This window comes from Squalius cephalus (genome assembly GCF_949319135.1).
Source record: "Squalius cephalus genome assembly, chromosome: 10".
Classification (NCBI taxonomy): Eukaryota; Metazoa; Chordata; class Actinopteri; order Cypriniformes; family Leuciscidae; genus Squalius; species Squalius cephalus.
The window spans coordinates 15,959,925-15,983,204 of NC_137131.1; the positions used below are offsets into that span (position 1 = coordinate 15,959,925).

At 36.6% G+C, this 23,280-nt stretch overlaps 1 protein-coding gene across 1 annotated transcript in view; it reads right to left on the reverse strand.

Moving 5' to 3' along the window:
- Window positions 1-12,694: 12,694 nt before the first annotated feature.
- Window positions 12,695-23,280, reverse strand: part of wwc3 (WWC family member 3) — a 51,711-nt gene continuing 41,125 nt past the window's right edge. The window contains exons 12-18 of the mRNA XM_079884065.1: window positions 21,795-21,895; window positions 21,547-21,694; window positions 20,886-21,050; window positions 19,736-19,828; window positions 19,408-19,644; window positions 18,292-18,419; window positions 12,695-15,284 (exon numbers count right to left, since the gene is read on the reverse strand). Coding sequence (XP_079740191.1) covers window positions 15,218-15,284; window positions 18,292-18,419; window positions 19,408-19,644; window positions 19,736-19,828; window positions 20,886-21,050; window positions 21,547-21,694; window positions 21,795-21,895 — 939 coding nt within the window. The 3' untranslated portion in view covers window positions 12,695-15,217. The remainder of the gene's footprint in view (window positions 15,285-18,291; window positions 18,420-19,407; window positions 19,645-19,735; window positions 19,829-20,885; window positions 21,051-21,546; window positions 21,695-21,794; window positions 21,896-23,280) is intronic.

Below are 23,280 nucleotides of genomic sequence, written 5' to 3' on the forward strand. Positions count from 1 at the left end.
TGCTGCCCATGGGCGAGATCGGATGAGAGGCAAATAAGTGGGATCCAAAATTCAGACCACTAGTGAAACTTTAGATTTTTCTACTTTTTAATATTTTAGAATCATTTTGAATGAAAATAAGAACAAAAATCTGTTTATTTTCAGGTTTAAATGAGATTTTCAGATGCACAGCTGAACAAGGGGAGGCAAGGTATCTTGGAAATATTCCTGGACAGCTGTTTTCTATGTATATAATGGATAGATACAATTATGCCTGAATGGGGAAAGACCAAAATCTTCAAAACTGTTTCTATGTATTACTTTTCAATTATATATTTCAATATTATGTTTTCACTGCTTAAGAGTACATTTACACGACAACAATGTACTAAAAATGGAAATGGTTTTCCTTTGCATTTTTTTGTGTACAGACTACAACGGATTCACACAAATCTGCAAAAACGAAAAAAAATGCAGTATTATGCATGCCAGGCCAGTAGTTGGCGATGTCACTTTGTTAAGAAACACTACATGCTTATAGACTGAACACGTAATACGCATGAGCTTGATGTCACCATTTTCACAAATTAGCGTTTTTTGTAGTTTACATGGAGACAGTATGGTTTTCAAAATCTTGCAATTTGAATCCCGTTTTTCAAAGGTTTTCAGGCCCCCAAAACGCTATTGTTGTGTATATGAACGACCAAAACATAAAAAGTTTTCAGTTTTTTAATTAAAAATGGTGTCATGTACAGTAAACGGCCCCTAAATCTCATACAAAAAGTCTGTCAATTGGCTTTTTCGTTCCTTCAGCCGCCATATTTAAGTTATAATTACTCCTATTCCTTTTCCTTTGAGTCCTATAGTAAAGCAATGAAAATTCACCGAAGCATCTTTTCATCTACTTGCTAGCCAACAGTAGCAGTCAGTTGATGTGAAAAACAAACGACGATCAGCATTTATGTTGAACGTAACTTGTTTTAAAGCTTTTGCATTGGCAATTTTGGAGGTAAATACTACATTCCTCAGCACAGCAGGATGCTAATTTACCTAATAGGTTCCAAATGAGAGATTCTTGCTTAGTTAGCATAGCGGCTAACCCTCTGTGTTAAATGTGCTTCGTTAGTTAAATGCAGGGTACCTTTCTCGACACCACTAACCACACAATGAAGCATCTCTGCACCTATAAAACTTGTTTGGGTTTTTAAAAAAGTTTTATGTAGTATGCTGACTAACCATATCATGCTCACTTGTCAAGCGCAGTTATAGTAGATGTCTAGCCAAAATAAATTTAATTGGTTAGATTCTGACACAAACCCATCATTGTGCATAGTGTTATTTGCATGCAATTGTGTTTCTTTCCTTTCACTATGTGTAAATGGGGATTGCAAGTGGTTTCATTATGTGTATATGGCATTTTATTTCCTATTACTTCAGCAAAATTGTTGGCAGGAATGAACACACTCTATGCCAAAGCCTGAGAGATTTTTCCCTTCAAGTTGTTGTCTGCTATTTAAATCAACCTATCCTTTTAGAGAAATTATATACAGCTTATATATGGCTCCTCCTGTATACACACACATATATAAAACAATCTTTTGAGTAACCATGTTGTTGCTAGTGATGTAGTACTCTAGTCCGGTCTCGGACTCGAGTCCGGTCTCGAGACCGTTTTCTGCTTTCTCGGACTCGACTCGGACTTGTTCCTTCAAAGACTCGGTCTTGACTCGGACTCGACCCTTCAAAGACTCGGTCTTGACTCGGACTCGGCATAGGCGGTCTAGTCCACTAGAATACATACCACTAGAAAATTTTAATTTGCTCTGCATGTCCTAACTATGATTAAAAAAGTCAGGGTGGGCTTAACATGTTGATGACAGAGCAGCACTGTTGAAGCAGTTTAGAAAAATAGGCAGAAGATGATGCATGTGGTAGGGATTTTTTTAATGATAGTAAAAGCATAGTCCATATTAAGACGTTAAGACTGCTCCTCTAAACAATTCCCAATCTAGCTTAGTCTGTAGGCCTAACTGTTGATTATTAACTGGGGTGATATTAAATCATGAATATGAAAACTGACATGTTTTTATGGTCTTGGTCTCGACTCCTAAAGACTCGGTCCCGATTCGGACTTGCTTCCTCAAAGACTCGGTCTTGACTCGGACTCGACTGAATTTGAAAACCAACGGACTCGGTCTCGACTCGGACTCGACCCTTCAAAGACTCGGCCTTGACTTGGACTCGGCATAGGCGGTCTCGTCCCCATCACTAGTTGTTGCCTCGTCACACCACCCCTGCCCCACATTGTCTCAATTACATAACATCCCACCAAATTCTTTTGTCTTTACTTTTGTAAAAGACTCCAGACAGAGTGACTAGGGTTTACCTAAATAATTATGCAAGTCACATATACTGTATGCCTTTGCCAGAACGATTTGCAGGCAATGAGGAACAGAGGAGACGATGAAAGAAACGTCCTCCTCTGTTTTACTTTGATCTACTGCAGTTTGCCAGTGCCTGACAGTTTCTGAAAGAATGGACTGTTCAGAGTTTTCACACATTTTCCTTGCTGTTTCATTTTCCTACATCCGGTGTGCCCAAATAATTGTGGGAAATGCTTGTGGAAAACCCCTTGCGATAAAATCAATGCATAAAAAGTGCTTGAAATCAACTGCAAGAAAGGAAGCACTAATCATGCTGGGCACATATTTTAGTGGCGTTGTACAATGTGCTATTGAATAAAAAAATAAACACACACACACACACACACACATGTTGTTGTTTTTGAAAGAATTCCAAGGGTTGCAGTTATTTGATAAAAAATACAGGAAAAACAGTAATAATGTGAAATATCATTACAATTTAAAACTATTTTAATATATTTTAAAATATAATTTATTTCTGTGATGGCAAATCTGGATTACTCCAGTCTTCGGTGTCACGTGATTCTTCAGAAATCATTGAAATATGCTGATTTGTTGCTGAAGAAACTTTTTTTATTATTATTAATGTTGAAAACAGTTTAAACAGTAATATTTTTTTTTGGAAACTATGATGCCATTTTTTCAGGATTCTTTGATGAATAGAAAGTTCAAAAGAGCAGCATTTATTTGAAATAGAATTTTGTGTAACATTATGTCTTTACAAATGTCTTTACTGTCAACTTTGATCAATTTAATGCATCCTTGCTGAATAAAAGCACTAATTTCTTTAAAAAAAATCTTACTGACCCTAAACATTTAGTGTATATATTTGGTTGAACTCAATGTGATCATGGCAGGTCCTATGACATCAGTATTTACCCGGTGTTGCCATAACAATAAGGGCTGTGATCAAATGGTTACTGTTTATTGTGGCTGGAGCTATGAGATGGACCTGCCTTGTAATGAACACTGGCAAGGCAATGTTTGTGTCAATGTGCAAAAACAAATACTCAGGCGCATGCAAGAGTATTTGTCTAGATGAGAGTTCACCACTAACCGCACTGGCTGTTCTAATGGCAGAATTGGAGAACAGAGACGGTGGGATGCTGATTATATCCCAGAAGCACTGGAGGGGCTCGTGGGGTTTTAGCCACAGAACGTCAGCACTGGTGCTCCAAAAATCACAAAAATTGAGGGTTGGCGGAAATGAGCACCGTATGATTTGTAGATTGGGTACAAATATTAGGCCCTCATGCACAGTAAGGACATTTTTGCTTCATTTCACAGTGTGTACACAGGCTGTTTCACAAAAGAAAAGAACATATTATAGATGTGGTGGGCACAGGCGATAAAGGAAATATGAAGCAAAACAAAATGTGAATAGGGTATATGTTGAACGTCGCATGACCAAACCGGAACACTGATCTCATCGTGTTCGCACAGCATAGAAAGGATACTGGGGCTAGTTGTCACACAGGCTGTATCTGTATTGAATATTGTTGTTTCAATCAAAATCACACTTTTACTGATTTGTATTGTTTTGTTTAAATTTAGCTGAAAAGCCTATAATTGGCACAGGTTCCACTGTGACAATTTCTACAGCATGACAACATTCTGTGCAGCATATGTGTTGTTTTTTAACACACCTTTGTGTCTTAATAAGGACAACACATTTTGTGTTACTTTTAATTCAACCAATGTGTTATTTCTCTTAACACAGAAAGTAACACAAAATGTGTTGTCCTTATTAAGACACAAAGGTGTGTTAAAAAGGACAACACATTTTGTGTTACTTTTAATTCAACGTGTATGCAATAAAAAAAAAACACAACAAACTCAAATGTAGTTTAGCTACAAAGGTCTATATATATATATATTGTAAAGCATTCAAGGAATGCCTATTCAGAAACAGTCTTTTTAGAAAAATAATAATAATAATAATAAATGAATAAATAAAGATAAACCTTGAGAAGTAGGGGTAAGAAGGGGTAGGGGTGTAACAATATATTGTGTCACAATATATACAAAAAGATGTGGATAAATTTCCAACACGAAGGTTTAATGGTAATAATATAAAGGATAGCAGGAGAGGCAGCAACACACACTATACACAACGTAGATCGGACAAAGACTGACAACAGACGGAACTAAAAGGGATATTTCACTGCTGAAAAGATGAGTCATTTATAGTAGAAATGTGAAATTATTTTAGAAGTTGGTACCTTCAAGACTGAGAAAAGCCAGAAAATGTATTTTTGGCTCATGTGGATGAAAGACAACAACTCCCAGAATGCACTTGCTTCGATGCCCTACGAGGCCACTCCCAAGCCACGCCTACCGGTTACAGAGGGCGGTATAGGAAGAAATGATACAACTAGTTGACTCGAAACTGAAAAGACGCCGTTTTATCGTGAGATCCCACCCCCTATGGGCGGGTTGAAAACATGCGGAACTAGCTCCTCCTACTGGCTGTAGTCTCTAGCCTCTGGCCAAAAAAGCCTCCGATGACGCAAAATGACGATTTTTGCGTCATCGGAGGTTTTTTTCCAGACACACAATACAGAAATCTCTCAGGGGGACATGAGGGAGGGAAGCACGGTCATTTGAAAATACTATCGGGTTTCTACTGATACAAAGCTTAATGCTAATTGGTGAAGTATCCCTTTAAATGCAAACACAGATGACGATGATTAACTGAACACAGGTGATACAGATGAACTGATAATGACAATGGAGATGACACGTGACGTGATGACAGGCAGACAAGTCCAATAAAAACAAACTAAACAAAACACAACTGCGACAATAATGTTGAATATAATGTATACACTGTAAAAAATTTCTAACCCTCCCAAATCAAAAATTTCAAGTGACCGATAACATCTAAATTTTTCAATTGGCCCAAGTGAAATTCTGTAAATTATAAAATTAAATTTACAGAATTTCACTTGGGCCAATTGAAAAATTTAGATGTTATCGGTCACTTGAAATTTTTGATTTGGGAGGGTTAGAAATTTTTTACAGTGTAATAATGCAATGGGGGAATATTTGAGGGTCCTGATAGTGCCAAATGTCTTATGTTACCAGTAAAAAGTTGCATTATTTTAAATATATCTAGTCAGTGATAGAGTGCAAGCATATTCGTCTAAAATAATTATGTATTTTCAGCTTCAGAATCACAAATATTTTTATTCTGGTGTGACAATTGTCCTGTCCATTGGTTTACCAGCACCAGGTCCAAGTCTTTACATTTACACCCCCAATGTAAAACCAAATTTAGCATTTTAATCAAAAGTACATATTTGTTAACCTTTTATGTCTTGGAGTATCGCAATAATATTGTATTGTGAGTTCAATATCGTGAAATGCATCGAATTGTGAAATGAGGGTATCGTTACACCCGTATAGTAAGACATGTAACTGGTTGCTCCTGTAAAAAGCAAAAATCATTTTCAGTGATTCCATCTCCCCAATCTGTCCAAATCATATTATATGATTTCCGATGAAATTGGAGCCTACATTTATCAGAGCCTAAACAGATGCATATATGTGATTTTCAAATCATTCACGTCAACTCACATTCCTGTTAACGAATGATTTATTTACAAAGATTGTTATGAGAGCTTCCAACGTTTGTCCTGTAAGTGATCGCATTTAACTGTAGTGTTATTGCAGGTTATGCGTATAATACTCAGTTTCAGATTCCATTTGTGTGCTCAGCCATAATTTTCAGAAAAGCAACCGAGGTTTTGGCACCTGTAGTGTGGAGTTAAATCTTGTGATTTACAGTGGCTTTGATGTCTGCCACGAAATCTCATTTTCCATTGTGGTTGTCTGTTTGTGCAGTTTGGTTGAGCAGTTTTATCCTGGTGTCATTGTTGATTTAAAAAAGAGAAAGAGAGAGAGAGCTTGGGGGGAAAAAATGCTAGTATTTTTCCAGATAAAAGCAGGACAAATGAAATAAAAGTATGTAGAATGCACAGTATGAATCACTCTATCATAAAACAATGAGGTCCTTTTTATACTGTACATGCAGTCACATTGGTTACTCAAATATTTACATAAATAAATGTGCAGCAGTGTTTTACAAACTGATAGAGTTATATTGCAATAAAGCTCCAGACCCCGAGGGGTGATCCAAAGCACAGAGTCTCTTTAGTTAACCACATCAGATGAAAAGTAACGCAGAAAGTCTTTCCCTGACTGTGGCCTGACCACAGCTGGCCATATTTCCCCTGCCGTTTAGTTCCGGCCCACAGAGAAACAACCTCATCGACTGGGAGAGTGAAACTTTGCACTGTTTTTGTTTCAACTTCAAAATTAAATAATAGTTTTTGCAGACATTCAGTGTAAGAAATGAATGCTTGCAGTCATAATCATTTAACTGATGTTTCTTTTTATTCTTATTCTAGTGTCATCATTGTTTGTTGTATTTCTGCATTGATGTTTAATAAAGTTTCTTACGCTTAATAAGTTACTCAGTGCCATTTAAAGTTATTGAAATATTATTGAAATAAACATAACACTGTAAATAATGATATGATCAGTAAGTCATGGCAACTTATGTTTTTACTTTGCTTTAATTCAAGTTATACAAGATTCAACTTAAATTTTTTAAGTCAGTTTAAGTTGAAACGCATACTTTGGAAGTCAATAAGGCCCTTCAATTGTTTGTTTACCCATTTTCTTCAAAATAACTTATTTTGTGTTCAGCAGAAGAAAGAGATTTGGAACAACTGAGTAAATGATGACAGAATTTTCATTTTAGAATTTTTTTTTTACACTTTTGCAATGTTTTTAAAAGATATTAATACTTTTAGACAAATTAAAATTGGTCAAAAGTGACAGTAGCATCACAGAAATGAATTACATTTTAAAATATGTTAAAACTGAAAAGTTGTTTTAAATTGTAATAAATCACAATTTTTTATCAAACAAATATGGAGTAGTGAGCATAAGCTATTATTATTATTATTATTTTTAATGTAAAAAATAAAAAAGTCACCCAGATGCGAAATGAATACATAATTGGATTGTAAATTAGACTCTTGAGATTTTCAAGGGTTCAGCAGAGCGGGGTGTTTTCCAGTTGAGTGGGAGAGAAGGGGAAGTAAGCAAAGGGGCAGAAACAGGCCGCTCGGTTCCCACACTATGATGTAATGAGCCAGTGGCAGGGGCAAAGGGATCCTTACAGATTTACTGGAGTCAGTAACGAATAACAGACAGAAGAACACAGTAATGTCTCAAGATTATCTTATTTATCTTTCTTTGAGCTGAAATGCCACATGCAGCTCATGCCCCCACAACAGCAAAATGAGCCCGACACAACACATAACAACAGACACTTGTACGAAACATTTGTAGAAGATAATTCGTGAGCTTAGAATTATAAGGTTCTATCTCCACTTTTGGTCGAAATTGAGTTTTTGACATAATCTGATCCATTAGGTGTTTATTAATGCCTGTGTGGTGTTATTTTTGTAAAAAAAAAAAAAAAAATTTGTTAGTAGTTATTAATAAAATAAAAAGGTTCCATCTCTCCATTGCCAGCTGGGATGTAAAAACTTTGATGCTCAATATCTCAGAACTACCCTAAACGGAAATTATAATTCTAGAATATAAAACCTTATAATTCTAAGCTCACGATATGTCAAACATTCACACACACATGACTAAACTTCAAATATGATTGAATATGAATTCTGGCAAATATATAATTACTTTTAGATTTATGTATTTATTTGATTGGATGGCTAGAAAGTGAAGGTCAAACAAATAACAGTGAATGTAACTTATTTCTATAATTTTATATAATAATAATAATAATCATCATCATCATCAATCATAATAATATCAGCAATTGGTATTATTATTGTCAGCATTTTAGTGCTGTTGCACTTTAAGAAAGCTACTTATCCAATCAAATTAGAAGACATCAGGAACTATAATAATAATAATTATTATTATTATAGTTCCTGATGTCTTCTAATTTGATTATTATCTAATCGTCTAAACTTCATAAAACGGAGCTAGATTTGTTGAAACGTGGGCCAAAGTCTCGATCTGTTGATGTGTGGTGGTCAAAAAAAGACTAAATCTAAATCGAAGCCCTTCAAGCAACGTGTCTGACAGCACTTGCCCTGTGCCAGTGTGTCTGAATGGGCCTGTCCATTTACATTCAATTAGCCAGAAACAAGTGCGCTTTGTGCTGCCTGTGCTAAAGGCCACCCCACTGCCTTCCCAGTGAACACACAGCAGACACAAACTTTTGAAAGTTTTTCAGCAATGCTCAAACCCTCATGCCTTCCATGTTCACGACCTGAATCAAACAGAGAGGGGGAAAAAAAGATGAAATGACAGGCTTGTGTAAGCATTAAAATATGTTGACACGTTTGATGAGTTAATTAGCTGATTTTATAGTATAAATCCAGAACTAACTTCCTAATTTGATCTTTTATACGTGTGGCTCACTTTTCCATTTTATTTCAAAACAAATTAACGTTACATAATGATATTTGAATCACTTTTTCTCTGCATACCCATTGCGTGTGCCTTAAATACAGTCCTAATTGGAAGCGGGTGTAGAGTTGTCAAAGTGGGCACAAAGGAGGAGGGTCTGCGTCTCTGTAGTTGAGAAGTATTCCAGTCACATAGAGAGTGTGTGGGTGGAAGAACCAGTCTCTTGTGTTTATTGGTTCCTCCTTGATTCTGAAAGGAGGAAGCAAGCAGCAGCAGAAGACTGAAGGAATCAAGGGCCAACATTCTAACCATTCACTCCCACTGATAGCAGAAGTGTGTTCAAGAGAACAGTCTGACCTATTATACATTTTAGATACACAGTAGCCTTTGTTTTCACGCATGATTTGTTAATTTGTTCTGAACCTGTATGAATTTATTCTGTTGTAAACAAAAGAAGATATTTTGAAGAATGACAGAAACCAATGGACCCATTGACTTCAAACTTATATGGAAATCAATGAGGTCCATCAACTGTTTGGTTACCATCATTCTTCAAAATATCTTCTTTTGTGTTAAACTGAAGAAAGAAACTCATACAGGTTCGGAACAACACGAGGGTGAGAAAATGACAACATTTGAATTTTTGGGAGATCCCTTTAACATATTCTTTTGAAACTCTATTTTATATTGTTTGAGAGGCTATGTTAACAATATTCTACCATTGTATTCATTTATTTATTCTAGTTTGCACAACAATGACACATTTCAACCTGAAGATTTCAACCCAACCTTGGCCGATAAATCAAATAAGATACAGACATTTGTTTTTTATGGCTATTATGAAATCAAAGAACTATTTCCTGGGAGGCAAGGTGCCAGATAGGAACATGTTTATGTAGAAATAGATAGTGGCTGTTCCCCAGATAAACCAAGTTCCTTTGGCCTTTTCATTCCTGTAAGACTTGGGGAGAGGCACTATGAGTTAAAGCCAAATAAATAATAGAGAGCTTGGTATCCCATGGTATCTGTTGATGACTCATCTATAAACAGCACTTATTTCTAGCAGTACGATAACTGGGGTAAAGAAAAATACACATTTTATTTTACCTAAATAAATAAATACTACTTTTGAAAAAAAAGTATATCACATGAGATGAAGACTACAATCATATCAGCAACCTAATAAATGTAGATGTATTTCACATGAAGTGTTTCTTCATGGGGACTGACATGCAAAGTGATCAGCTGAATACTAATTGAATTAGTATTAATTAATCACAGTTGACTGCAACTGCAGTAGCACATTTCTCGCATGGGTAACTTTTGATTTACTGCCGTCTTGCCTCTAGGTGTCAGTATAAAGTCCAAGATGACTACCATATCGGTCAGCATAATAAATACATATAAAGTGAGGAAAATAAGTATTTGAACACCCTGCTATTTTGCCAGTTCTCCCACTTGGAAATCATGGAGGGGTCTGAAATTGTCATCATAGGTGCATGTCCACTGTGAGAGACATAATCTAAAAAAAAAAAATCCAGAAATCACAATGTATGATTTTTTAAACTATTTATTTGTATGATACAGCTCCAAATAAGTATTTGAACACCTGAGAAAATCAATGTTAATATTTGGTACCGTAGCCTTTGTTTGCAATTACAGAGGTCAAACGTTTCCTGTAGTTTTTCACCAGGTTTGCACACACTGCAGGAGGGATTTTGGCCCACTCCTCCACACAGATCTTCTCTAGATCAGTCAGGTTTCTGGGCTGTCGCTGAGAAACACGGAGTTTGAGCTCCCTCCAAAGATTCTCTATTGGGTTTAGGTCTGGAGACTGGCTAGGCCACGCCAGAACATTGATATGCTTCTTACAGAGCCACTCCTTGGTTATCCTGGCTGTGTGCTTCGGGTCATTGTCATGTTGGAAGACCCAGCCTCGACCCATCTTCAATGCTCTAACTGAGGGAAGGAGGTTGTTCCCTAAAATCTCGCAATACATGGCCCCGGTCATCCTCTCCTTAATACAGTGCAGTCGCCCTGTCCCATGTGCAGAAAAACACCCCCAAAGCATGATGCTACCACCCCCATGCTTCACAGTAGGGATGGTGTTCTTGGGATGGTACTCATCATTCTTCTTCCTCCAAACACGTTTAGTGGAATTATGACCAAAAAGTTCTATTTTGGTCTCATCTGACCACATGACTTTCTCCCATGACTCCTCTGGATCATCCAAATGGTCACTGGCAAACTTAAGACGGGCCTTGACATGTGCTGGTTTAAGCAGGGGAACCTTCCGTGCCATGCATGATTTCAAACCATGACGTCTTAGTGTATTACCAACAGTAACCTTGGAAACGGTGGTCCCAGCTCTTTTCAGGTCATTGCAGCTCCTCCCGTGTAGTTCTGGGCTGATTTCTCACCTTTCTTAGGATCATTGAGACCCCACGAGGTGAGATCTTGCATGGAGCCCCAGTCCGAGGGAGATTGACAGTCATGTTTAGCTTCTTCCATTTTCTAATGATTGCTCCAACAGTGGACCTTTTTTCACCAAGCTGCTTGGCAATTTCCCCGTAGCCCTTTCCAGCCTTGTGGAGGTGTACAATTTTGTCTCTAGTGTCTTTGGACAGCTCTTTGGTCTTGGCCATGTTAGTAGTTGGATTCTTACTGATTGTATGGGGTGGACAGGTGTCTTTATGCAGCTAATGACCTCAAACAGGTGCATCTAATTTAGGATAATAAATGGAGTGGAGGTGGACATTTTAAAGGCAGACTAACAGGTCTTTGAGGGTCAGAATTCTAGCTGATAGACAGGTGTTCAAATACTTATTTGCAGCTGTATCATACAAATAAATAGTTAAAAAATCATATATTGTGATTTCTGGATTTTTTTTTTTAGATTATGTCTCTCACAGTGGACATGCACCTATGATGACAATTTCAGACCCCTCCATGATTTCCAAGTGGGAGAACTTGCAAAATAGCAGGGTGTTCAAATACTTATTTTCCTCACTGTAAGCCTAGGCCTGGTTTCACAGAAAGGGTTTAGATTAAGCCAGGATTAGGCCTTAGTTCATGTAGGACATTTAAGTAGCTTTTATAAACATGATTTAGACAAAAATATTACTTGTGTGCATCTTGAGACAAAACAATGGCACTGATATATTTTAAGATATGTCAGTGTAATTTGCTTTCCGTTAAAACAGCTCAAACATGCATTTTAGTCTGGGACTAGCTTAAGAAAGTAGCTTAAGTCTGTGAAACCGGGGGATTGTAACTTTAGAAACAAAGTCAGACTTAGGTAGCCAGTCTTGGAAAAAGTCGTCTTAAGAAAGATTGTTTGACCCTTTTAATATTTAATGACATGAATAAAATTGGTATTGGTATTGCTGTGATCTCATGTGAGTGGTTGTTCAGCCCTCGCAGAAGATCAGAGAAGAGAAGAGATTGCTGCAAGAGGGAGGGCAAGTTATTTTGATTAAAGGCACATGAGGGCAGATTAATTAAAAATAAATAAATGATGTGCACAGATAAATCATATATAACAAATTCCACAATGTTCCATAAAAATAAGAATTGTCAATTTTGAATTAATGGTGACTATAAAACAGAACACATCAAACTGTGGAATAATAATGGACTATCAAAACAAATAGTCCTAAATGAGCAACGTTTGTCACCTCCTTTGTTGGTGTTGCACTAAATTAATTCACTCCCCTGTATATTAACATTGGCGAACCACAACAAGTCCTTGATAGGACAGAGGTGACCATCTGGTATGACAATGACAGGAACAGAAAGGACTATTAAATGACAAGAAAAATTCAAATGCATTACTTAATTGCATTTATTGACTATTTGAGGCAACAAATCCACTAGTGTTTTGACACAGGGTTGCAGCATATTGAATTGGGGTCGTGACTTTTAAGGTCTCTGTTGGAGATTTCTGTAAACCAGCTTTATTGGCAGAAATAGGGAAAGATAGTCTAGCGGTGCCGTGTGATTCAGCCCGTGCCAGTGGCTGAGCATGCCATTAATCTCCATACACTGCATGAGGCCGTACGTCACTGGCCCCGCTGACAGGGAAGATAGAGCATGGGACTAATTAAATGCATACAATACACTGAACATATGGATAAGCTTACAAGGAAAACTGATAAGGAGTGTTTACATACCATGCTTCCCCAAATCACTGCGCTCTTTCATAACACAATGGAATGTGAGGAGTTTGATTGATGGAAAACAAAGTACTCCTCCAACAGCTGCTTGACCCATTATGAACACTATAAGAACACAGTGTTTCTGAGCTTTGAGAGGTTGAAAAGGTGCATTACCGATATTAAATTCAGCTTAAAATGAACATTCTGTCATGATTTACTGTACACTCTTGTGTACACTACTGCATTTATTTGAGCAAAAATACAGTAAAAACAGTAATAATGTGAAATATTATTACATTTTTAAATAAAATGTACAAAAATAGAAAACAGCTAAGTTTAATTTGTTCCTGTGATTACTCCAGTCTTCAGTGTCACATGATCCTCCAGAAATCATTTTAATATGCTGATTTGGTGCTCAAACATTTCTTATTATCAATGTTAAAAACTGGAAACAAGAATCCATTTTTCAGGATTCTTTGAATTAAATAACATTATAAATATATTTAGTGTCACTTTTGATCAATTTAATAGATCCTTGCTGAATAAAAGTATTAATAAAAAAAACATTTAAATGGTAGTGTAGCTTTAGCATTGAGATTGAAACAAAAAACACATTAATTTTTCTTGGTAAAACCTGTAAATGGGCTATTAACAGTCAAGTGTTATCTCAGCTGAATATCATCAATGACTACAGATTTATTTATGAATGCATTTAATTTTGCTGCTGTCGGGAGAAACACTGATGCAAGTTGATAATCACCTTTAATTTGTGGTTTTAGTAAAAAGCCATCAAAGCTCTCCATGGAAATTCCTTTAATTAGAGGTTTTATGCCCATGTGCAGCTTTTAAAGATCATTAATGATTAAAACAGCAATTTTGCTCTATTTTTAAACAAACAGCATTCTTCCTGTTTCTAGTTTTAAGATTTCCAGCTCATTAATGTTCCAGATCTGATGCTTTTTAACTAAACCTGCTGTGCTTCTATTTAAAGGCAGCAAATGCCAGAAAAGTGATGGAAATGGACTTGAATCATTAGATAAGTAATGGCTCATTAATAGTTCTATTGTTAGATATCACATAGCCGAAAAATAAATTTCACTGCAAAGCGTTGTGTGTAATATCCATGTATTTAAGGATTATTGTGTGCAAAATTTTGTAGTCTACAACATAGTACTTTCCTGAAATACCAGCAAAACACATCCGAGCACAAGAGCAGGTTTAAGACGCCACCTTCTGGACAATTTAGATTACAAATTCTGGAGTAACAGGCCTTTAAAGATCATACTGTACAAACCTGACATCAATCCACTAAACTAATAATAATCATTTACATTAGAATTTATGATGAACATCATTGCCAAACAAACCACTGATTTGAGCTCGAAAGGTTATTTCTCAAAAACAGCTGCACTTTCACGGTTTAATGCTTTTATCTTCATAAGAGAGGTAACACTGCAGATGTTTTACAGACAGCATACAAAATTATATTTGTCTATATATTGAAAATTACAAGTAATAATTAATATTAATAATTTTAATAGAATAACAGCACAAGGGACAATGACAACTGCAACAAAAGTGGATCAAAAAAAGTGACATTTTAAGTAAATAACTTTAAAGAATCAGGTAACAGAAACAAAATCAGCCAAAATTTCCATTCTACTGTACGTCAAAAACACTTACAGTAAGTGCTATTTGTTTTAAGCTTTATAAAATACATTAAAAAGCAGGGAGCATTTTTATTTCCTTCAAGGAAAAGTACTATAAAATAAGTTACAGTACAGTGAATTTGTCTAAACTGACTTTGTTCCCGTCTTCCAGCCTTAAGTAAGCGTAGACATCGAAATATCAGAAGTACGTCGTACAGGAGTAAAAAGATGCTTTGTTCTTTTATAAAACACTTATTTCCCCCCTTTAAACAAGCAGGAAAAATTGCCAAGATGTCAATAATTACATAAAATATAGGTGTACGTGTTCATTAGTACTACCACACGCACGCACGCGCACACACTCACAATCACGCACAACCCCACACACGCTTGTTTTGTACAGCTTTCTGTTCAAATGTTGCATATCAAATAACTTTTAATCTTTGTGCTGAAATAACTACATTTCTGTTCTAATTACTTCATGGGCATGAATACAAAAAACAAAACAGACAGATTCTTCATATTTGATATAGTGTGGCCTAGGGGGCGCTCACACGTCATCAGCTGGCAGAGGCGGGATGTTGAATCTTGGTCTAGTAAAGAAAGCCATCTTCTCTCTGCATCAGGAAAGATTGATACATTTAGCATTTATCAGAAATTCTCTCCATGCTTTGGTGTTGATTAAAGAGTTAGTTCACCCAAAAATTTAAATTCTGTCAGTAATTACTCCCCCTCATGTCGTTCCAAACCAGTAAGACTTTCGTTCATCTTCAGAACACAAATTAATATGTTTTTGATGACATCTGAGAGCTTACAGACCCTCCTATAGACAGCAACGTAATTGCCACTTTCAAGGCCCAGAAAGGTAGTAAAGACATCGTTAAAGTTCGGTATTTTACACTTAAAGCCCTGTTTACAGATCGTTTCTGATGAAATAGAACGGTTAAGATTAAATTTTGGACAAATGCTGCTGTCCCGAGAATTTTAGGTTTCTTTCGCTTTCCCCCCCACCAGTAGACTGGGTGTATAGGTGCACTCGAACACTCCTTCCTAAAACACATTAAACTTTCGTTTACAAAGACGTGAAACTCACCGAGTGGTCAGGGGTGTCCACTGATATGCTCACACAAAAATCGCTGCAAAATATGCTTTCCAACAGGTGTTTTACCATTCGTTGTAAAACTGTGGAACTATTTTTCCAAACGCCTCACACCCGAACTTCTTCCGTTGAGAGCTTGAATAATAGATACTCCAGCCCAGTTGGTGGCGATAATGCACCTCTGCAAGCAAACCACTGGCATTTCATTGTTTGCGATCCGCCGTAAAAAAATAAAAAAACACGAAGAAGAAGAAAACAACCCCTGAACCCCATTTCAGTTTCCGGCGCGGAGTAATACCGTACCTCACAGCACATCCAATGCAAGTCAATGGAGGAGACAAAAACTACGATAAAACCTGTTGGAAAGCATCTTTTGCAGCGATTTTTGTGTGAGCATATCAGTGGACACCCCTGACCACTCGGTGAGTTTCACGTCTTTGTAAACGAAAGTTTAATGTGTTTTAGGAAGGAGTGTTCGAGTGCACCTATACACCCAGTCTACTGGTGGGGGGGAAAGCGAAAGAAACCTAAAATTCTCGGGACAGCAGCATTTGTCCAAAATTTAATCTTAACCGTTCTATTTCATCAGAAACGATCTGCAAACAGGGCTTTAAGTGTAAAATACCGAACTTGTCCTTTAAAATAGTCCATGTGACTACAGTGCTTCCACCTAAATTTTAAGAAGCGACAAGAATACTTTTTGTGCGCAAAAATAACGAATGTATTCAACAATTTCTCCTCTTCCGTGTCAGTCTATGATGCTGTTCAAGTTGTAAACGCAATGCAACACTTCCGGGTTCTACGTCAGAAAGCCGGCTCAGTATTGGCCGGCTCCAGTGTCAGGAGATGAACAGAGACTGACACGGAAGAGAAGGAATAGTTGAATAAATGTGTTATTTTGGGGGGTTTTAGCGCACAAATAGTATTCTGGTGGCTTCATAACATTATGGTTGAACCACTGTAGTCACATATTTTAACAATGTCTTTACAACCTTTCTGGGCCTTAAAAGTGGTAATCGCGTTGATGTCTATGGGGCGGGTCAGAAAGCTCTCGGATTTCATCAAAAATATCTTAATCAGGGTTTCTGCAGGGTTTGGTCAGTCAAATTTAAGAGTTTTTAAGACCTTTTTATGACCATTATGATTGCAATTTATGACCTACACGAATTACGAAAAATTCATTAAAATTCCTTTCAAAAGTTTTTTTTTTTTTTTAATTGACTTTCATTGAAAGTAACAAGATGTATTATTTAAATGCCTAAAGACAGCTCCAACGCATTCTTACCCAGTGTGCAATATGCTTGATACTGATTATTTGCAAACTAAACACACCATCTTTGAGCCATGGCTCGTTAAATGTACACTTTCCCATTGTGATAGACCGGGAGATTTCAGTTAGGGCTGGGCAATATGGCCAAAAACAATTATCACGATAATTGTTTTATATTAGTCAATATCAATAATTATCACGATAAATGTCACATCTTTATTTCTTTCAAGTTTAAAGGCAGACTGTTGCTTCTAAGTGAAAGTTGTAGAAACCAGAGCGTTAATTGTGGTTTTAAACTAACTTTACTCTTTATTGTCAGAAAATCTAATGACAAACACTTGCTAAAACAGGTGAACATATCACAAATCTGAGGTAGGACATTCAAACATTTGTCATTTGTCCTTAACAAAATAAATATCTTTATTGGGAAAATAATTACTTAGTTTCTGCATGTGCTAATAGGGGTCAAGTCTTGAAACAGGTTTGTGTTGCCTAACTTTGATGGCACGTATCTTCAGGAAATGTATGAAAAACAGTAGCCTAAATACATTATTAAATACTGTAAATATTCCATTAGTCCTTTAATACATTATCAGCACTAATAATATAATCAAATTCAATATGTATATCCCACATGGTGCAGTTAATATTACTAGGCTAACGTTACAGTAAATCCATGCATGGAGTGATGGGAGATTGTAGACGGAAAAGCCTTCAGGCTGTGATCACTGAAATCACTGAGACAGTGTGTTCTTCGCTGAATTCAAGCGCTTCTCACTGGATCTTGTGACCGAGACCGATCAGAGTAAACGCATCAGTTCTATTGAGCTCGCGCTGCGCTGCCGTTTGGACTTGGAGCCGAGCGGGTAAATGGTCCGTGTGGCGCGCGTTTCAAAGGAGCGTTCCGCTTTTGCCGCATTTAACCTGTGCATTTAACATTATGCCGCCAGCGCATTTTCAGGGGGAAAAGGCAATGGTAGAACCAACGAATGAACGAGCATATCAATTTAAGACGTGGCTAAATGAAATTTATGACCTTGTATGGAAAATCCGGACGTTTTTATGACTTTTTATGGCCTAAAATTCTTATTATTAAATTTAAGACTTTTTATGACTCCGCGGAAACCCTGTTAATTTGTGTTCCGAAGATTAACGAAGGTCTTATGGGTTTGCAACGACATGATAATCAATGACAGAATTTACATTTTTGGGTGAACTAACCCTTTAATAGATGGAAATGTTATGAAAGACTCACTTGAACGTCTGCACGGGGAGGGGCTCTTTGTGGCTCTGGCCCCTCATTTGCAAAACCTCTTTTGAGGCTTTTCGCAACCTCCTTTCAGCAGCTTCCTCCTGCCTCTGCTCCTGCCTGCTCTGCTTGGCCTGCAAGACAGAGTTAAGAAATCATCAACAATAAATGTGATTTCCCTTTCTTTACCTGCTTATATTCACGTCAGTCATAGTTATAAAAGAATACATTTAAGACTATTGTTTATTAATAAGTCTGGTAAATTGGCCTTTCACCAATGTACTCTGTGATTTTAATTCCATCCGGATAAAAATTTGCAATGGTAAATGGTCAAGTGACAAAATGCCTCATGTACTGTAATAGTTAAATTAGTTATACTTTATATATCCACAATACAATACAAAATTATACAATAGGTAGAATTTGTAAACATCAGGTAATTAAATGTTATTTATGCATAATGTTAATTCATAATTATACTATTGTTCATTGTTAATTCATGTTCCTTCCTCTACAATAACGAAGTTTTATACAACTTGACATCTTAAAAATGTATACCTTTCAAATGTTTGTGGTCAGTAAGGTTTTTTTTTTTTTTACTTAAAAAAAAAGAAATGTATACTTTTATTTAATAACGACATTTAATTTACCAAAAGTGTAAATGTTTAAATGTTTCTTGAGCAGCAAATCAGCATATAAGAATGATAATGTCACACTGAAGACTGGAGTAATGATGCTGAAAATTCAGCTTTTCTATCGTAGAAATAAGTTACTTTTTACAATACGTTAAAATAGAAAACTGTTGTTTTAAATAAAAATATTATTTGACAATATTACTTGTTTTTACTTTATTTTTGATCAATTAAATGCAGCCTGGGTGAGCATAAGAGACTTCTTTCATGTTCGTGAATAATTCAAAAATAACTAATGTTAAATTTATACAATTTCAAAAAAAAAAAAAATGTATGTGAAGAAATGAACCTAGATTAATGAATGCTGTAAACGTATTGTTAGTTCATAGCTAATGCATTTATGTTAGCCAACGTGTTACCAAATAAGCAAATCTATGGATTCAGAAAGTAGCAATGCAGATGCAGAAAAAAACATATAAATGGGCAGTACCTGTCTCTGGGCCTCACGTAACAGGTTTCGGAAACGCTCATCCCGCAGGGCCCAATGAGGGAGATCCGCGGGGCCACGGGGACCCTGCATGGGCTCCTCCAGCCTCAGTTTGAGCTCCCGCAGAGCGGCCAGCTCCTCGCTCAGCTGCCTCTGTCGTGTACGGCAGGCCTGGAGGTCCAGCTCCAGGTCCAGAGAGGTACGTGTGGGCTGCTCAGCCAGAGAGGAGCGGTGAGACTGCTGCGGTGGTCACGCGAAACGGACACATAAGTACACTTCCAGAGCAAAAGATTATTAAATGTGTGTAACACAGCTACATGGTCATTCCAACCTGTTTATATCGCAGAGTTCGTCGCTCTAGAGTGTTTCTGATGAAGGGGGATTTCTTTGGTAGTGTAGAGCTGTCACTGTCACTTCTGTACAACTGTGAAGGAGGGAAAACAAAGGGATTTTAGACAAGACAAGTACATGTCTCTTTATTTAAGAATGTTTAGATATTTGTACTGGAAAACAAAACAAAAACACTGGGTAAGAAAATCATTTTACAGTGTAGTGTCTCAAAATGTAGTGGTCTCAAAGCAAAATATATAATAAAAACGTATCAATGCATCACTTATACATTGTAAAGCTGTTTTTTTATTGATGCAAGATTCATCATTCATTTTGTTTTAATTCTATATTTTAATAATTATTATTATTTTTATTTTTTTTACAAATTTTACATTTTCTTACCCAGTATTTTTGTTTTGTTTTCCAGTACAAATATCTAAACATTCTTAAATAAAGATACATTTACTTGAGTAGCCAAATAACGTAAGATTGTCTAAAATCTATCAAAATTACATAATCTAATAAATAATCTTGTTTTCCCTTTGAATTGAGTTTGATTTTTTTTTTTTTTTTTCTTAAAGATGTTTTTCTTGTTTTAATCAGTTGTTCTGAAAGCACATTATTTTGCGTCTCAAGTAAATATATCTTATGAAGCCCCTAAAGGGACATGGTGAAGAAAAAAATATGAGATGGGATGAAAAATGATTTGGCAATGCTTTTGCATTCTCTCGCAAATGTTTTGCGTTCCCCTGAGAAAGTTTGCGTTCATTCGCAAAGAAAAACAAAAGTTTTGCGAGCGAATGTAAGCGTTTTTACGAGGGAACGCAAAATTTCTCTGGGGAACGCAAAAGCATTGACTTAATATTTGTTTCCCACCACCATGTCTCCTTAGGGGCTCTGTAGTATCTTGATTTACGAAAGTTTAGACAAGACAAAATTACAGAGTAAGAATTTTTTTTTTCACAATGTATTTTCTATATTAATAAACATAATATATATTACTAATGGTTATGTAATATATAAAACATTTAGTGGCTTCATTTCAACATTGTGAATATTCATGAAACATCATTCCTGTGATATAAAATCACTCATACTTTGTCAGATCAGCCATCACTAACCCATTGTGTGAAGTGTATGTTTCTACCTACCCTGCAGACGTACTGACTGCGCGCTCCAGGTGAAAACGTCTGAGATCTGACTATTGTGCTGCTTCGCATGAACGGTGAGCTGTGACCCCAGCGTCCTGCCCTTTCTTTCGGCCGCATCCTCATTGGCTCTGGAAACACACCTTCTGTGTTGGTTGCCTTGTCCACCTGAAAAAAAAAACATACAAATGAAATTTGTTCAATGATCTATTAAAGGTTAGTTCACCCAAAAATTACAATTTTTAATATTTTAAATTGTAATAATATTTTTGATCAAATAAATGCAGCCTTGATGCACACTTCTTTCAAAAGCATTAAAAAAAATCTTTTGGACTCCAAACTTTACTGTAAATCTAATTAAAGGTATATTTTGGGTCATTTTCAACTAGACGTCCTGCATGTGTTGTCGATTACAACAGGAAATCATATTAACACTCCCTGAGTGTGCTTAAGTCATTTGCATTTAACAGAAGCTTAACAGACAAGCAGACCAGAGCATTTAAAAGCAGAAATGTGCAGCTTGTATTTTTGTTCAATAACTTTTATCAATTCCTAAACAGCCTTGAATATTGCATAAAGTTCCTCTGAGTCTAGAAAATTGATTGTTTAATAATAGGAGGACAATTAACAAAGTTGCTATGACTTTTGTAACACTTCACAATACCTTTACAATTGGATTTCTCTCTGCAGGCTGGAGACAGCGTCTCCCAGAGGTCACGCAGATACCTTCACCGTAAAGACTCTCAGGACAGGGAATGACAAACGCTGTACTGTTACTGCAGCCGCTGTCCACTGACTCAGCCTGCCAACTCCTAAATCAAACACAGCAGTTACAGCATCATCTGATGTGTGTGCTCTTAGTCATAAGCTGAAAGGTTTAATGGTTTATAGAAAGACAGTGAGTGAATGGACCTCTCAGAAACCGCCTCTCCTGTCTCTTCCTTCCTTTCCAGCTCCTCTTCACTCCTCTGTAACTCTTTCTTCATCCCCTCCAAATGAGTCACCACCGACACCTACACGAAAATGGGCAGCAGAGGAAAGTGATTTTTACTTAATATGCAACTAAAAGATAACTAAAAGTCAGTCAGTGAACACTGTGGAACTATCACTGTTCTGTTTGTTCAGCAAATCTTTATGAACATTAGAATAAAATATTTTCGCATTAAACAGGCATGTGATCAGCTAAGAACAACATGACTACTGTATACAATATTATTACTATTAATAATATTACAAAAAAGTACAATACTAATATTAATCGCTGTCTTAATTTCTTTGCTTTCTAACATTAAAGTTAGTACTCTTAGAAGACCTTTAAGTTACCATGAAATCAAAATGGATTATTCTTATTTTTTATTAGAAATGATTTATCCATTCCAGTCATTATAAATGATTTATTTGTGAACATTATTTTTTTTAAATTCATGTGCCCTTGTAATCTTTAATCAAAACAGAGTTGTCCATAATCCACTCTTGCATTGTCTTCGCTGTGTGCTTAGGGTCATTGTCCTGTTGGATGGTGAGCATTCTGCCCAGTCCGAGGTTCTGAATGCTTCAGACTAGGTTTTCATTAAGGCTATCTCGATATTTTGCTATGCTGAGCTTTCCTTCTACGCATGACGCTGCTACCACCACACTTCACTGTTGATGAGCAGTGCCTGGTTTCCTCCAAACATGATGCTTGGAACTGAGGTTCATCAGACCAGTGAATCTTGTTTCTCACAGTCTGAGAGAGTCCTTTAGGTGCTTTTTTTCCAAATTCCAATTGGGTTTTCATGCGTCTTCACTGAGGAGAGGCTTGAGTCTAGCCACTCTGCCATAAAGCCAAGATCAGTGGAGTGTTGCAGTGATGTTTGTCCTTCTGTAAGTTTCTCTCATCTCCATATTTGATCATGGAGCTCAACTAGAGTGACCATCAGCTTCTTGGTCCCCACTCTTCTCCGTTGATTGCTCAGTTTGGCAAGGAGGCCAGCTCTAAGAAGAGTCCTAATCTTCTTCCATTAAGGATTATGGAGGCTACATGTTTCTGTCAACCTTCAATGCAGCAGATTTTTTTTTTTTGTAGTCTTCCCCAGGTTTGTTTCTTGACACAATCTTGTCTCTGAGCTCTACAGGCAGTTCTTCTGACCTCATGGCATGGCTTATGCAATGTAATTATTTAATTTTTTTTTTTTTTTTAAAAGTTGCAAAGCTGTCACAAATCTTTTTATGTTGTTGTTGCTTTGTCATCATGGTGTACGTAGCGTAGATTGGTGTGAAAAAAAGTAATTTAAAGTAAAGTAGTTTAACATAAGGCAGCAAGATAACGAAACGTGAAGAAAAAATGAAGGGGTCTGAATGCTTTCACAAGACACTGCATCTCACAATAGAGAAGAAAAGACGATTGCGACTTCTGTTT